This window comes from Rattus norvegicus, chromosome 1 (assembly GCF_036323735.1).
Source record: "Rattus norvegicus strain BN/NHsdMcwi chromosome 1, GRCr8, whole genome shotgun sequence".
NCBI lineage: Eukaryota > Metazoa > Chordata > Mammalia > Rodentia > Muridae > Rattus > Rattus norvegicus.
In genome coordinates this window covers 181,965,192-181,981,315 of record NC_086019.1, presented here as the reverse complement: position 1 = coordinate 181,981,315, position 16,124 = coordinate 181,965,192, and the positions used below count along the sequence as shown (strand labels likewise).

The following is a 16,124-nucleotide window of genomic DNA, read 5'->3' as shown; positions in this document are numbered from 1 at the left end:
AATTCAGGGTTCTAATAATTGACATATCATGCTCATCATTTGCATCAACTACTTAAGGGAGGCAAAGAGATGAATTGGACACATAAGGCACTTCTTAATGGGTTGAAATGAGAAAGAGGCATGACCAATTCATCTGGAGCATAAAAAGCAGGAATTCTGAAATAAAGAACTAGGGATGCAGTAGACTCCTTGCCTAGTATGCATGAGATATTGGGTTTGATGCCTAGTAACAAAAACAAAACGTTAGTCCGTATGGGCTATATAAAACTCTGGCAAAAAACAATCGAACGAACGAACGAACGAACAAACAAACAAACAAACAAACAAACAAAAACACTGTGAGGGAAACAATCTAAAACCCAGTACTTGGAACTGAGGAATGGCGTTGGGCACAAGACACCTGCAGCCAGACGGAGAGCTGGTCTAAGCAGGATGTAAGAGGGGACATGAACAAACTGGAGGACTTCAGTCAGATCTTGTGGTAGGTCCTGCCCTTAGTGTTCTCTCCCTAAGCTTCTTCAGGGCTGGGTGTTGATGACTGTCCTATTGTCAAATTATTGTCAAAATTGAGTATTCTCTCAATTTGCTGAATTTTGACTAAAAGAACAAATTGTGACTAGATGATATATTAGAATGTACTAAGGACTGAGACTGGAGAGAAGGCTCGGCAGTTAAGAATCTGTACTCCTCTCTTTAAAAGAAGAATATATAAACTCATTATGTCTCATTATGTAGTCCTGGCGGGCCTGGAACTCTCTGTATAGGTTCAAACTCACAGAAATTTCCCTGCCTCTGCCTCTGAGTCCTGGGCTTAAAGGTGAACTTTACCATAAAAGGCTCAAGAACATACACGGCTCTTACAGAGGACCTGAGTTTGGTTCCCAGCACCCACACTAACTGGCTCCAAACTGCCTATAACTCCAGTTCCAGGAGATCCAATATCCTCATTTAGACTAATAGGATAGCTGTACTTATATGTGTTATTCTTTACTTCCATAATTAAAAATAAAATAAATATTAAAAAAATACCAGACTATGTGTTTATCATTGCTTCTGTAATTAAACACACAAGTAACAAAACAAGAATACCTTTATAAAACCATGATGGCACATGCCTGCAAACCCAGCATTCAAGAGGCTGATGCAGGAGAGTCGTGGGTTGGAGCCCAGTTGTGCTTTTTAATTCATGCACTTGGTGGAACCCTTTTTTGTATCTTCTCTTCAGTGAGAAGTTTTCTGAAGGTGCCCAGAGTAATGTCAGTATTGAAACATTTTTTAAAGATTTATTTATTTATATAATGTATGTGAGTCCACTGTAGCTGTTTTCAGACACACCAGAAGAGGGCATTGGATCCCATTACAGATGGCTGTGAGCCACCATGTGGTTGCTGGGAATTGAACTCAGGATCTCTGGAGGAGCAGTCAGCGCTCTTAACCGCTGAGCCATCTCTCCAGCATCAATCTTACTTAAGTATCATTATTTTACAGTGCTGGGGATTGAATGGGAGGCCTCAAACATGGTCGGTGACTAAAATGATGCAACACTGAACTGCTTTCTCTGCTTATTTATTTATTTATTTATTTATTTATTTATTTATTTATTTATTTATTTATAGTAGGTTGGTGACCGGGCCTGGGGCTGGCCAATTCCTTATGGGAATTTCTGTATTGAGTCAAAGATCATATTTTTTCAGAAGACTTCCCCTTCTTCTGCAATGGTGGGCAATGTGGGTGACAGGAAGAGAAAAAAAAATCTCATTTGATTATCTTTTGGGATCTCAGAATCCTCCTTTAGTGAGGGGTTTGTAGGCATGCTCGAGGATCAGACAGTGGAAAAATGTAAGGGATATACTCATAGGGAGATATCGCCTCAGAGTTAAGTACTTTTAGTAATAATTTTCTTTTTGTGGGGTTGGGTGGGTAGGATCTCATGTAGCCCAGGTTGGCCTGGAACTTACTAAGTAGCCAAAGGTAAGCCTGAACAACTTCCGTTTTCCATTTCCTAAATGCTGCGGTTACAGACAGGTCATCATGCTGCATTTATGTGGCGCTGGGGATGGAACCCAGTGATTCCTGCTTGCTACTGCTCCGAGCTTGCTACTGCTTCGAGCATTCTACTTTTTGAGCCATGTCCTTGGTAACAATTTTGAACTACTTAAGTAATATATACATACTTCTGCCTGCAATGCCAAACGATTGATGGCTTAAAAACTTTATGCGGAAAAGGTTTAAATACTTGCTTAGTGCGTATCTTGACTATTTTTAAGGATGAGCCTGCAGCTAGGGAGATAGCTCAGTCTTTAAAGTGCTTGCCTTGCAAACAAGAGAAGCCACCTGAAAAAAGCCAGATATGGTGTCACCGTTTGTAAAACCAGGGTTGAGGAAATGGACAGGCAGATTCCTGCGGCTCTCCAGCCAGCCAGTGAGAGAGCTTACCTCAAAATACAAGGTAGCTGGAGGCAACACCTGAGGTTGTTTTCTGAACTCCACGTGTAGACATGCAAAGGAGTATATAGTGTTCACAATGTGCCCAATGCTTTATCAAATTCTTTCAGGAGTGTGTGGGTAACGAGCCACTTACTACTAGAAGGAACCAGAGGATTACAGAGCGCACAGTTCATGTGGCAAGAAGCAGGGGTTGGTTTTCACGTTAGGAAAAAATGTATCAGGACTACATGACATTTCAGGTGGGGGTTGAAAAGGTGTCGCTTTCGTTTCCCCTTCCTCGAATTTACTATTCCGACTTTTTCTCTGAGAGGACAGCGGGCAGGTGGATGCACGTGAGCACCAAGGGCACGTCTGTGTGCGCGCATCAGCGCTCAAGGGCACGCCCCCCTCCCGTCCTCCATTGGGCGCCTGGTCACACCTGACTGCCGGTCCTCGGAGTGTATGGGACGGCGTGTGTAGCCCGGGGGTGGAGATCCCCTCTCCCATGATGCCCCGCGGCGGAACTACAGCACTCTCCACCACCCGCAGACAGAGCCGCAGCCCAGGAAGCCGAGTCTGCTTGTGTCCCTGCCCTCAAGTAGTTCTCGCCTTCTCCACATACCCCCACCCGTTTTGGCTTTACGCGGACCTCGCCTTGAAGCGAAGCCTTGGCTCTTGTCACTCTGGTGCCTCTCGAGCAGGTCCCGCCTTCTGCCTTTCGCACCTCCCCTCTCTAGGTTCAGCAGCCACAGACCCCGCCCCAACAAGTCCCGCCCTTCTTCTCCAGGCTTGGGGCGCGCCGGCACCGCCCCCCTAGGTGACCCTACCCCTGTCATAAGCCCCGCCCCTAGTCCATATTCTGTGACCAATAGCCCCGCCTTTTACCCTAGCCCCGCCCCTCCCCAGGCTCCTAGGGTGTCGGCACCGCCCCTCGCTCCCAGCATGCCGTGCGGCAGCGGCGGCGCGGCGGGCGGAGCCGGGAGGCGGGGAAGCCGTGGCCGTGTGAGCGTGAGGAGCCGCCGCCACCGCCTCCTCGCTGTCCTCGTCCTCCTGGGCCCCAGCGTCGCGGGCCGCGCGCTGCCCTGGAAGAGACGTCGCCTCGCCTGCCTCCGCCTCCCCCTCGCCGCGCCGCTCCCGCCTCCTGCTCCTGCGTTGCGGGCTCCAGCGGAACCCGGAACGGCCGTCCGCCTCCCCCGCCCTCCGCCGCCCCCTCCGCGGCTTCCTCCTCAGCCCCGGGCCAGATCGCAGTGTCGGCGGCGGCCGGTTCAGGCGGCGATTCGCGCTTCTTCGGGCGGCGGCGCTTGGCCATGTCGTGTCGGGGAAGGTAATGAGCCGCAGAGCCCCGGGGTCTCGGCTGAGCAGCGGCGGCGGCGGCACCAAGTACCCGCGGAGCTGGAATGACTGGCAACCCAGGTGGGTGACCGCGTCGAGCTTCGCTTGGAGCTGGCCGAGGCCTAGGCCCGCGGGACTGGGAGGCGCGGCCTAGGCCCGCGGTCCCTGGAGCCGGGCGCGGCTTCCTGGGTGTCCTCCCGGCCTGGCTCGGCAGGAAAGCCACTGGCGGCCGAGGCCTCTGTGTTGGGTTGCCCGCCTCTGCCCGATGGCTGGAGCAGTGGCTCTAAGCTTGGGTGGAGGAGGACGTTCCGCTGCTGTCTATCTCCGAGTTGAGATTTGAGGTCCAGGAACCCTCTCTGTTACCCATTAACTCCTCGGCTCCTCCTCGTCCAGTGCTCTCGCCAAAGACCACCTTAACTCTGTGCCCTTCTGGACTCTCACGTGTTACTTGGTGTATTCTAAAAGCTCCGAACTCCTACCGAAGCCTTCTGACTTAGGTAGGACGTTAGTCGATCAGAAGATGAAATTGTGGGACTGTGAATGGAATCGACCCAATCTGGCACTGGGGCATTTTAAGTGTTCCCAAACTGCAGATATAGTTTTTCTGGTGAACAGCAATTTCCCTGGGCACTTGGAGTGAATTTGGATTCTCAGGAGTAGAGAATTTCCTTTTGCATGGCAGAGTTGGGATCTGGTTGGATTTAAAATATTAAGAGCATTAGCACGAAAGAAAAGTTATTTCTAGTTACGTCTTTCTGATAATGGACTGGTTATACTTAATGTAGGTTCCCATTCTTTGCTGAGTAAAGGCTTCAAGTATTCAGAGACTACTTAGTTTTAACACAGTGTCTAGAAATTCCTAAATGTATAAAACTTGTATTTCAGTAGAAGTTGATGCGTTCTTTGAAGTACACTCCGTTGTTGGGAAATTGGCCACGTGAATGGAAAGCACACACTTTTTGGTGTTGTTCTTGCTTTCTAGTAGATCCCCCTAATTTGAGAAGAGTTTGGATGTGGAGGATTGCTATGAGAAGTTAGTATGGCATTTTTAAGAGTTGGTAGAGAAATTCAAATGCTCTTTGGCTAGTAGGGGTACACTTATTTTGTTTAACGTGCATTCCTAAACATCGTGTTTCTTGAGAACTGATGTTTGTGATTAAATTATTTCAAAAATGAATGCCTAAGTCTAGAGTTGAGATTTGAAGCAGTTATAAAGAATAATTGCAAAATCATCACTTTGATTTGCCCTGCATGAAAGTTTGTACAGTGCGTAAACTAAAACAAGTTGACATTCTTTTCACTGACATGCTTTGTTGTTTTCACTGTTACTGAGATGTGTGAGATTTGATTCTAAGCAGCCAACACATTAGGTGATAAATGAACTTGAATTTGACTTTCGATAGAGCTCCTATTTAAAAATGGATTCTATAGCTGGCCGTGGTGGCACACACTTTTAATCCCAGCACTTGGGAGGCAGAGGCAGGAGGCTTTCAGTGAATTTGAGGCCAGCCTGGTCTGAATTCCAAGACAGTCAAGATAAAAAACCCTTGTCTGGAGAAAACAAACAATGGGTTCTACTATCTTTTAGCATTATGACCTGTACACACACAAATATGAAGCAGAATGGCTTATACATATAGTTAAGGAATATGTAGATAGGTTGTTAATAAATGTTGCCCATGTTTCAGATGCTTTTATATCTTGGCTGAATGAGGGTGTATGGGGAAAGGATGAAGACTTTGTATGAGCTCTGATTGAATTCTTGGGTAGAGGATACTCTGAGGTGCACACTTGGCTTTATGGAGTAGCAGTTTACAAGGCTGGAGATACTTGCTTTCTAGAGGAAACAGGAATATACGTGTACCTCTTAGCAAAACTTGGTTTATTTGTAAGGTGGTCATGATTGATATGCTAAATAGTTTGGAAAAAACTCAGGTTTGTCGGTTATAATTTTTGTAGTAAAAGTTGAGGTCATTCTCTCTACTCAGAAAGATGAGTGGCTAATGACAGAATGAAGATACCTCCCCACTCCCAGGCCAAGTGCTTTTTTTTTCCAAGTATTTTCAAGTGCATAGAGACTATAGTTTATTCAAATATTTTTTTTTTTTTTTGGTTCTTTTTTTCGGAGCTGGGGACCGAACCCAGGGCCTTGTGCTTCCTAGGCAAGCGCTCTACCACTGAGCTAAATCCCCAGCCCCTATTCAAATATTTTTAAAAGTCTTTATCTGTGTGGGCATTTCTCTGCCACAGTGAGCCACAAGTGGATGAGTAAATAGAGATCAGAGGACCACATATAGGAGTCTGTTTTCTTTTTCTACCCTGTTAATTTAACTCAGGTCATCAGGCTTGGCAGCAAGTGCTTAAAAGCCATCTTGCTGATCCTTGAATTTTAAAAAAAATTACTAATTTTATGTGTATTGATATGTGCCTGTAGTTTATGTATGTACACCGCGTGTGTAGGAGCCAGGTGAGGAGAGAGTTAGATCCTCTGGACTCTTGAAGTTACTGGCAGTTAGGAGTCATCATGTGGGTGCTGGGAACCAAACTCTAGCCCTCTTGTAAGATCAGCAAGCTGCTGAGATCTCTCTTCAGGCCCTCTGCTTTTTTTTCTTCTTCTTCCTCCTCTTCCTCCTCCTCCTCCTCCTCTTCCTCTTCTTCCTCCTCTTCCTCCTCCTCCTCCTCTTCCTCCTCCTCCTCTTCCTCTTCCTCCTCTTCCTCCTCCTCTTCCTCCTCTTCCTCCTCTTCCTCCTCCTCCTCTTCCTCCTCCTCCTCCTCCTCTTCTTCCTCCTCCTCCTCCTCTTCCTCCTCCTCCTCTTCTTCCTCCTCCTCCTCTTCCTCCTCCTCTTCCTCTTCCTCCTCCTCCTCCTCTTCCTCCTCCTCCTCTTCTTCCTCCTCCTCCTCCTCTTCCTCCTCCTCCTCTTCTTCCTCCTCCTCCTCTTCTTCCTCTTCTTCCTCGTCCTCGTCCTCCTCCTCCTCCTCCTCCTCCTCCTCCTCCTCTTCTTCTTCCTCTCTCTCTCTCTCTCTCTCTCTCTCTCTCTCTCTTTTTAGAAAAGATATTGTTTGGCTGAGGATGACCTTGAGCTCCTGATCCTGTTTTTACTTCCCAGGTGCCGGCTGGCAAGTTTGTGTGTTACTGCCAGGCCTATTTTACTAAAACAATTATTTGCCCTTTCTGTACCATTTTTTTTTTTCCTCTGATTTTTATGGAAGGGCAGGTGAGGAGGAATCAGACAACTGAGAAATTAATTCTTGGGTTGGGAATACATGAAACAGCCCTGGGTTTGATTCCCAGCCACATAACCAGGTTGTGGTAGTTAGTACATATCAGTAATTCCAGCAGTGATGTTTCTCATCGGATCAGAAATTCAAGGTTATCTTCAGCTACATAGTGAGTTTCAGGCCAGCCTGAGCTACACAAGACCCTGCCTCAAAACAACAGAAAAAGAGCAACAATTCTTGTCAGTTTCTTAAATATTAGTTTACTAGTTGTCCTGTCATAGTAGAAGTAATCCCTCTTGCATAGGTACGTCTTTGGTGACTGAATAAATGGGCTACTTCGGTAAGAACAACTTACCAAGTCCACTAGAAATAGTTTTTAAGAATATTTACAGAGCACTGGGCTTGTGGTCAGTCAGTCAGTTGTGTGTCTTCCCAGGGTTTCTCTGTGTAGGCTGTCCTGGAACTCATTGTGTAGTCCAGACTGTCCTCTAACTCAAGAGATCTGTCTGCCTCTTCCTCCTAAGTTCTGTGATTAAGGGCATGCTCCACCACTGCCTGATTGTAGTTTTATTCACTGTTCTCTCCTACAGAGTGGGTGGGTAAGAGGTTAGGTAAGGTTGTGGGCTATAATCTCACCTATAATCTCAACACTTGGGAGGCAAAGCCAGGCTGTATAGTTAGACTCTGTCTTGCAAAGAAAAAGAAATGAATGATGTGGACTGAAGAGATGGCTTAGTGGTTAAGAGCGCTGACTGCTCTTCCAGAGGTCCTGAGTTCAAATCCCAGCAACCACATTGGTAGCTCACAACCATCTGTAAAGAGATCTGATGCCCTATTCTGGTGTGTGTGAAGACAGCTACAGTGTCCCTCTTCTGATGTGTCTGAAGATAGCTATAGTGTACTTATATATAATAAATAAATCTTTTTTTTTTTAAAGAAAGAAATGAGTGGTGTTAGGTTAGTTTTACTATTTACTTGCAACCTGTTGCTATCTCAGACAAAAAGGTTGGGAAGATTTTGGGGATCTTCCCAACCATTTCGTGCTGAGCAGAGACCTATCTTTGCCAGTAGCCAAAGTGTGTGATTTTCTGGATTTTACCTATATGGAAAATACCTAGTTGTATCCAAAGATACAGATCAGAATGCTTCAAAAGTTTTTTGAGCTGCGTGTAGTGGTATACACCTTTAATCTCAACACTCTAGAAGCAGAGGCAGGTGGATCTCTGAGTTTAGGACCAGCCAAGGAAGACTACAGCCTTATGTGAAACAAACAAAAATTTTTTTGAGGAGCTGGAGAGATGGGTTAATAAGTAAAAAACAATCAGCACCAGGCCTGTGACCTGAGTTTGATCTCCAGAAACTACATGAAACTATATGGTAGGAGAGGTGACTTCCACATGCCTTTTTTAAAAAGAGATTTATTATCATATATAAGTAGATTGTAGCTGTCTTCAGTCACACCAGAAGGGGGCATCAGATCTCATTACAGATGGTTGTGAACCACCATGTGGTTGCTGGGATTTGAACTCAGGACCTCTGGAAGAGCAGTCAGTGCTCTTAACTTCTGAGCCATCTTTCAGCTCGACCTCCACATTCCTGTAGGTGACTTCCATATAAGCACTGAGGCACACATGCTCCTGTTTTCAGGCAAATGTAAAAAAGTTGAAAAAAAATTTTGACATAGGGTCTCATACAGCCCATGCTGATCTTGAGACTCCACTGTTGTCTTTACCACTTAAGTGCTGACAGTTAATAGGTAATGTGCCACATGTTCAGCCAGAACTCTTTGTTTGAAAGTTAAGTGTGTAGTTACTTATTGTACACTTTAATATTCTAAATTGACATTGACTAATTTGAGTGGGAGTTAAATTCATTAAGAAAAAAAAAGAGTGGTCTGGAGAGATGGCTCAGTTCTCAGTACTCACTTTGGGCACCTCACAGTTCTGTGTAAATCTGGCTTCAGGGCATCTATTCCCCTACCCCACCCCCCTAACACCAATACATATTGAAGAAAAAAAAATGGATTTAAGGATTCAATAGGTCTTACTCCTATACTTGGAAGTCTTAGGAGTTTAGCTCATATGTATTGTATATTAGGTAGCTTGTGGTGCTCAAGTTTTATCTGTAGATTTTTTTTTTTTTTTTTTTTTTTTGAGACATAGTCTTACTCTGTAGCTCAAACTGATCTCAAGCTTCAGGTACTCCTCTCTCTCAACCTTGAGTAGCTGGAGTTACTGGTATGTGTCACAGTTCCCTTCTAGTATTAAAACAGTTACCGTTTTTAGTGCCATTTTACCAGATCAAAGTTTTAAGGAGTATAAAACTCCATGTGTAAGATCAAAAGATAGAAGTGTTGTGAAATTAGAGGAAGATATTTATGTCTGGTATGAAAAGTTGGGTTTTAAGCTGGGTAGTGACAATTCATGCTTTTAATTCCAGCGCTTTCTATGAGTTCCGGGGCAGCCTGGTCTACAGAGCCAGTTCCAAGACAGGGCTACACAAAGAAACCCTGTCTCAAAAAACAAAATATACAAATAAAAAGTTAGGTTTCTAATTTGGAGACAGGGTTCTCACTACCATTAGCCCAGGCTTATCTTAATGCTCCTTGCTCAGTCAACTTGTGGAGTGCTAGAATTATACAGGTGGGCAGGCTGTATAGCCTGGCTGGCCTGGAAATCCCTCTATAGATCAGGGTAGATCTGCCTGCTTCTGCCTCTGCCTCGGTTAAATATGTGTGCCATCCCAATTGGCTTGACATTAGGTTTATGAGACCAGAATTGTTCTACTTTTTTGTGAGTTTGGTAAGTCTGGCATCCATAGATATATAATATACTGAATAAAAAAAATAAAGCATAAAACCAAAGAGCCACATATATATCTCATTGCTATGAGTGGAATTTTAAATAGAACTTAGTAAGTGTGCATGAATTTTTGTTTGGTCTGTATTGTCTACTGGGCTCAAGTGATCCTTCTGCCTCAACCTCCAACAGCTGCAGCCCACCAAACTCCATTGATTATCATTTTTAAAAAAAGATTTATTTATTTTAACTTATGTGAGAACACTGTAGCTGTCTTCAGACCCACCAGAAGAAGGCATCAGATCCCATTACAGATGGTTTTGACCCACCATGTGATTGCTGGGAATTGAACTCAGGACCTCTGGAAGAGGTGTCAGTGCTCTTAGCTGCTGAGCCATTTCTCCAGCCCCTGATTATCATTTTTATCAGTTCTGTATTACAGGTTGCTGAGTGCATTGAGAGTTTTCAATTAGTTGTATATGAGTGTGTTTTTTTTTTAACAACTTAATATTTTCATTATCAAAACCTTTATAAAAATATTTGGCAATTATATCTTTTTTAAAGACTTATTTGTTTGTTTTATATGTAAGTATGCTGTAGCTGTCTTCAGACACACCAGAAGAGGGCATAAGATCTCATTACAGATGGTTGTGAGCCACCATGTGGTTGCTGGGATTTGAACTCAGGACCTCTGGAAGAGCAGTCTGTGTTCTTAGCCACCGAGTCATCTCTCCACCCCAGACAATTGTATCTTTAAGCTGAACGTTTTTTCCCTTCTTAATTCCTTAAGAAAATCTTTCTGTGTGAGAGAAGGGGCAGGGGGACCGAGAGACGGACATGTGACACACTGTGGAGGTCATAGACGTCACTGTGAAGTCAGTCCTCCCCATCCACCTTTATGTGGGGTCTGGGGATGGAACACTAGCCAGCCGTCACGCTTATTGACAGCAAGTGCCTTAGCTCATGAGCATCTTGTTGGCCCTTCATTCCTTTTTAAAATCTCAGTGAGCCTGAACTTCAAACTAGTACTTACACTTTTAAAATTAATTTTTAAATTTTCATTTTTAAAATATGTGATTGTTTTGTATGTCTGTGAAACGTGTGCATGCAATGTCCCCAGAGGCCAGAAGAAGGCATTGGATTGTATGGGACTGGAATTAAAGGTGGCTATGGGTGCTAGAAATTGAACCTGAGTCCCCTGAAGAGCAGCTAGTGCACTTAACAGCTGAGCCGTCCACCAATCCCTATTTCAACTTTTTTTTTTTTTTAAAGATTTATTTTATTTATTATATATATAAGTACACTGTAGCTGTCTTCAGATACACCAGAAGGGGGCATCAGATCTCTTTACAGATGGTTGTGAGCCACCATGTGGTTGCTGGGAATTGAACTCATGACCTCTGGAAGAGCAGTCGGGTGCTCTTAACCACTGAGCCATCTCTCTAGCCCTCAACTTTTTTTTAAAAAAGATATATTTGTTTTATATATAAGTATACTGTAACTGTCTTAAGACACACCAGAAGAGGGCATCAGATGTCATTACGGATGGTTGTGAGCCACCATGTGGTTGCTGGGAATTGAACTCAGGATCTCTGGAAGAGCAGTCAGTGCTCTTAACTACTGAGCCATCTCTCCAGTGCCCTATTCTAAATTTTAAGAAATAATAAAATTAATAAAATAATTTTAACTGTATGGATATGTCCTCACCAGTAAATATTGATACTTTTTAGGGATTTTTTTTTGACTTGCAAGTGTGAGAAATAAAGACTTTTGAAAATGATAGCATACTGTGCTCTAAGGCCTTAGCTATGTGTATTTGATCGTAGAAACTACTGAACTGTTCTTTAATTAAAAAATGACAAGGCATATGGATTTGTGTGTTATAGTGTGGCTGTGACTATTTCTATATTAATGGCTCTAGAGGAGGGAAAAGCTATACAGCTGAGTGGAAGACAGTGGGGTGATGGATTTGTTCCATATAGTTTTTATGGTAAGCTTGGAGAAAATCAGAACCAGACAGAAAGGCTGCTGTAAAATATAAGCTGTCCCTGATAAATACTCTGTTTATTTAGAAGCAGGCAGCAGTGCTTGTGAGGAGTAAGAAAGACGATGAAGGGGCTGGAGAGATGGCTCAGTGGTTAAGAGCACTGTCTGCTCTTCCAGAGGTCCTGAGTTCAAATCCCACCACATGGTGGTTCACAACCATCTGTAATGGGATCCGATGCCCTAATCTGGTGTGTGTGTGAAGACAGTTACAGTGTACTTATAATAAATAAATAAATAAATAAATAAATAAATAAATAAATAAATAAATAAATGTGAAGACAGCTACAGTGTACTTATATATAATAAATAAACAAACAAACAAACAAACGATGAAGGTGGGGAGCTGGACTGGAAATACACTGTTGACTTTGGTTATAGTTGAAGTGTAATTGGAGTGGTTTGAGGAGCTGTTGGAAGTCTTATTAGCAGCAAATTGGCTTCAATTAAGAAGGTTCAGTCTGTTGGTTATTGAAGGGTGTGTAAGTTGTAAGGACAATTGGGAAAGCCTAGACAAGAGACCACCAAGGACCTAAGTCATCTATTCTGTGTTCTGTTTATAGTGCATGATTGAATCTCAGACAAAACTTTCCAATATGTAGAAACTTGGGCTAGTGTTGGTGAAGGGTGACCACTTAGGTGAGCATTTCTGCTTTCCCACACTTAATTTACCCTAGTAAGCATGATATGTCACACCTATAAAACAGATATGACCGTAGTGTCTTTTAGGAACACTGAATTCTCATAGTGCTAGGATTTCCTGCCTCTCCTATCCTAGTGACCAAAAAACAGATCTGAGGAGTTCCTGTCATTGCTTGGACTGACCTTGATGGAGTCACAGAAGCTGTATGTTTCCTTTCTTTTCATACTATCATTATTTTGATTACCTGAAGTTGGCTTCATTTTCTCAAAGCTTATTGTATTTTCGGAACTACAAAATAAGATAGAATTTCTCTTGTATCAAGACCTAAAAGCAGAGTTTAGAAAATTTGTAGTTTAAATCTTATACAAAATATCTCAGCTTATTATATTTTGTTTTCTGTTTTGCCTTTGGAGTGTTTGCTTACTGTTTGGCTTTAGAACGTTAGTTCTGCTCCCTTTTCTGTTTATTGAGTGAACTCTATTATGTATGTATGGTTCATTTTTGAGTTAGTGATTTTTTTTTTTAATTTTTTGATGGATGTGTATACCTCTGGTAACCACCACCCTCAAACAGGAGGCAGACTTTTCAGTTGGATTCCTTGCCCCTGCCACTGCTGCCAGCAGAAGTATATGGTGAGAGCATGCAATGACTTTTCTTTTTTTTTACATTTTTAATTTTTTTGTGTACGTGTGTGTGCATGCGCATGTGCACACAGGTACCTCATCTCATTTGTGGAAGTCAGAGACTGTCAGATGTGGTATTAAGTGCCTTTAACTAATGAGCCATTTTGCTGGCTCTTCCTTGAAATCTCTTGCAGAGAGGACATCTTTTCATGGTGTGTCAGGATTTATTATCAGTTTGATCTTTATCAGGTTTTTGGGTCTTACCATCTTCAGTGTACTTCTGTCACACTATTGCTGTAAACATGGCTTGCTTGCTTGCTTGAAGTATCCGAAGAGTGCTGTGAAGTTTCAGATGGTAGACCTACAGCATTATCATTTTGGGGTATATGGGTTCTGGGCCACATAGGTGGTCCTCATTTGGCTAAGCTTATTCTAAGACCCACAGATTCCTGGCCCTCTAATCACTCTAATCTACTTTTCAGCTTCTTTAACTTAACTGGAATCCTTCTGCCTCTGTGATCTGCCATTTTTCTAAAGTATGATTTCACTGATCTCAGTAAAAGCCAAAAATGTTCTTATCACATCAGTTACTCAGATTGGGGAAAACAACTCCAGCCCCCCACCTCCCCTGGGTGGTGTGTGTGTGTGTGTGTGTGTGTGTGTGTGTGTGTGTCTGTCTGTCTGTCTGTCTGTCTGTCTGTCTTTCCTTGAGGCACCTCTTCATCCCCAGCTCCTTGTTGCCACAGGTTGTTTGCATTTGCTCTTCTTGCTGCAGAGTGGTAGCTGCAGCTGTTGCGAAGTTTGTCTTTTCCAGAGTGTTCAGCCTAGCTGTTCTTACACTGGTGAGAAGTGAGAAGTGCACACTTTAACATTGTATTCTGAGTTTTCTTCATAGTACTTACTTAACCATTACCCCAAATCTATTTTTGTTTATATTCCTCAATCAAGCCTAACATATGGGAATCTTATATGTCATGTTTTGCATTTATATCCCCTTCCATTCTACTGATGCATCAAAGATAGTATGCAGTCTCTCATCTCCCTTTAAAAACAATTTTATTTTGAGACTGGGTCTCACTATGCTGACCTGACTGTCCTTGAGCTCACAGAGATCTACCTCTGTCTCCCGAGTGCTGGGATTAAGATATGTAACACCATGCCTGGCTTCATTCTATATTTGAATGTCAATATAATTGTCCCTTGCTATCTGTAGAGAGACCTGACTCCAAGACTCCACTCAGCATTCTTGGATGCTGACATACCTTCTTTAAAGTAGCACAGAATTTTCATAGACACTTTACAGCAACATTTCTCAGTCTATGAGTGAGTTATGACCCCTTTGGGAGTTGAACGACCCTTTCACAGGGGGTCGAGTACTAGATATCCCACCTATCAGATATTTACATTTCAATTCATAACAGTAGCAAAATTACAATTGTGTAGTAGCGATGAAAGTAATTTCATGGTTGGGGGGGTCATCTCAACTTGAGGAACTGTATTAAAGGGCTACAGCATTAGGAAGGTTGAAAAAAAAAACTGGGTTAGAGTATCTCTGGATGCCTTATGTTCCTATTGCAATGTCAATGTGTGTCGATTAGAGAATGATAGCAAAAAAAAAAATTCCACTGTATACTGCCAGTGCATATGCAGTGTTTTTCAGGAATACTTTGGTCATAGGTCATAGATTGGTAGAGCAGGACTTGGAGTTGGCAAGTTTTTTTTTCCCCAACATAGCTCCTGAGTTTATAAACCTGTTACCTTAGAAAGCATTTGAAGGAGATTTGTTCTTTAGCAGGCCAGTTAGCTTGAGGCAGTACATTATACAGTTGATCAAACAGCTGCAAGGAATGGTCCTTAATGGAAGGAAGGATATTCTCATGATTTGAAATTCCTATCTACATTGGTCTCTTACCCCATGCCTGCTATACCTATACATATTGCTGCATTCATTTTGATGTCTGTATCCTTTTTTTTTTTTAAGATTTATTCATTTATTATATATAAGTACACTGTAACTGTCTTCAGACACACCAGAAGAGGGCATCGGATCTCTTTATAGATGGTTGTGAGCCACCATGTGGTTGCTGGGAATTGAACTCAGGACCTCTGGAAGAGTAGTCGGGTGCTCTTAACTGCTGAGCCATCTCTCCAGCCCTGTCTGTATCCTTTTAAAAAGTAAAATTAATTCTGGTAAGCTAGTACTGATATTCACATTATTCATCAAATAGCTAGGGCCTTGCCTCTTTTCTGACTAGATTATATCAATATTTAGTTGAAAAGAAAGCAATCTAGAATATGTTGTAAAAAGGCCAGATGCACTTCCTGTCTTATCTTTACTGTTCTTAGGGTACCTGAGGAAAAGTAAAGATGGAGTTGGTTTTCAGTGGCAGCAGGCCCATGGAACTTGAGACAGATTGCTTATTTAGAAGCCAGGTTTAAAAGGAGCCACAGGTTATAGTCTACTAAAAATGTTTAATGTCATTGTTTGGAGTATTAGCAATACTATAATATATAACATGTTCTATTTTAAAAACACTGAAGTTATAAAATGAACTTAGGAGTAATAATAAAAGGTATGTGTAGTAGTCATCTTACTGGCTGCAGCAACAAGTTTTCTTTTAAAAATACTTTTCATTTGTTATGTGCATTCATGTGCTGTATCGCACATGGGTGGAGGTCAGAGACCAATTTTCTTCCCTGCCAGGGATCAAACTCAGGTCATCAGGTTCACATAGTGTGTGCTTTTATCTGTTGAGACATGTTGTCAGAACAAAAATCAAGACAATATTTAAGTGGCTGTCTTAGTTATTTTAATGCAAGTTACCTTATTTCATTGAAAGTAATTGAGCACACACAAAAAGTTGCACTATACTGTTCTTGTTATATGTGTTAGTGTTTTGTCCCTGAGGATTGAATGCAGGGCTATGTGTATGGTAGGCACATGTTCTACCACTGAGCTGCATCCCAGTCCTTTGTTTCTCTGAGACAAGATCTCACAACCTAGAACTGATTGGCCTGGAGCTTGATACGTAGACCAGA

The 16,124-nt window shown here is 42.7% G+C and overlaps 1 protein-coding gene across 3 annotated transcripts in view; it reads left to right on the top strand.

The window, feature by feature from the left end:
• Positions 1-3,421: 3,421 nt before the first annotated feature.
• The window catches only part of Smg1 (SMG1, nonsense mediated mRNA decay associated PI3K related kinase), a 101,761-nt gene continuing 89,058 nt past the window's right edge, over positions 3,422-16,124 (top strand). Inside the window, exon 1 of one of the 3 annotated variants that reach the window (NM_001427295.1) lies at positions 3,422-3,840. In NM_001427295.1, coding sequence (NP_001414224.1) covers positions 3,755-3,840 — 86 coding nt within the window. In that variant the 5' untranslated portion in view covers positions 3,422-3,754. The remainder of the gene's footprint in view (positions 3,841-16,124) is intronic. The other 2 variants (XM_039101163.2, XR_005499398.2) reach the window with 2 other exon arrangements.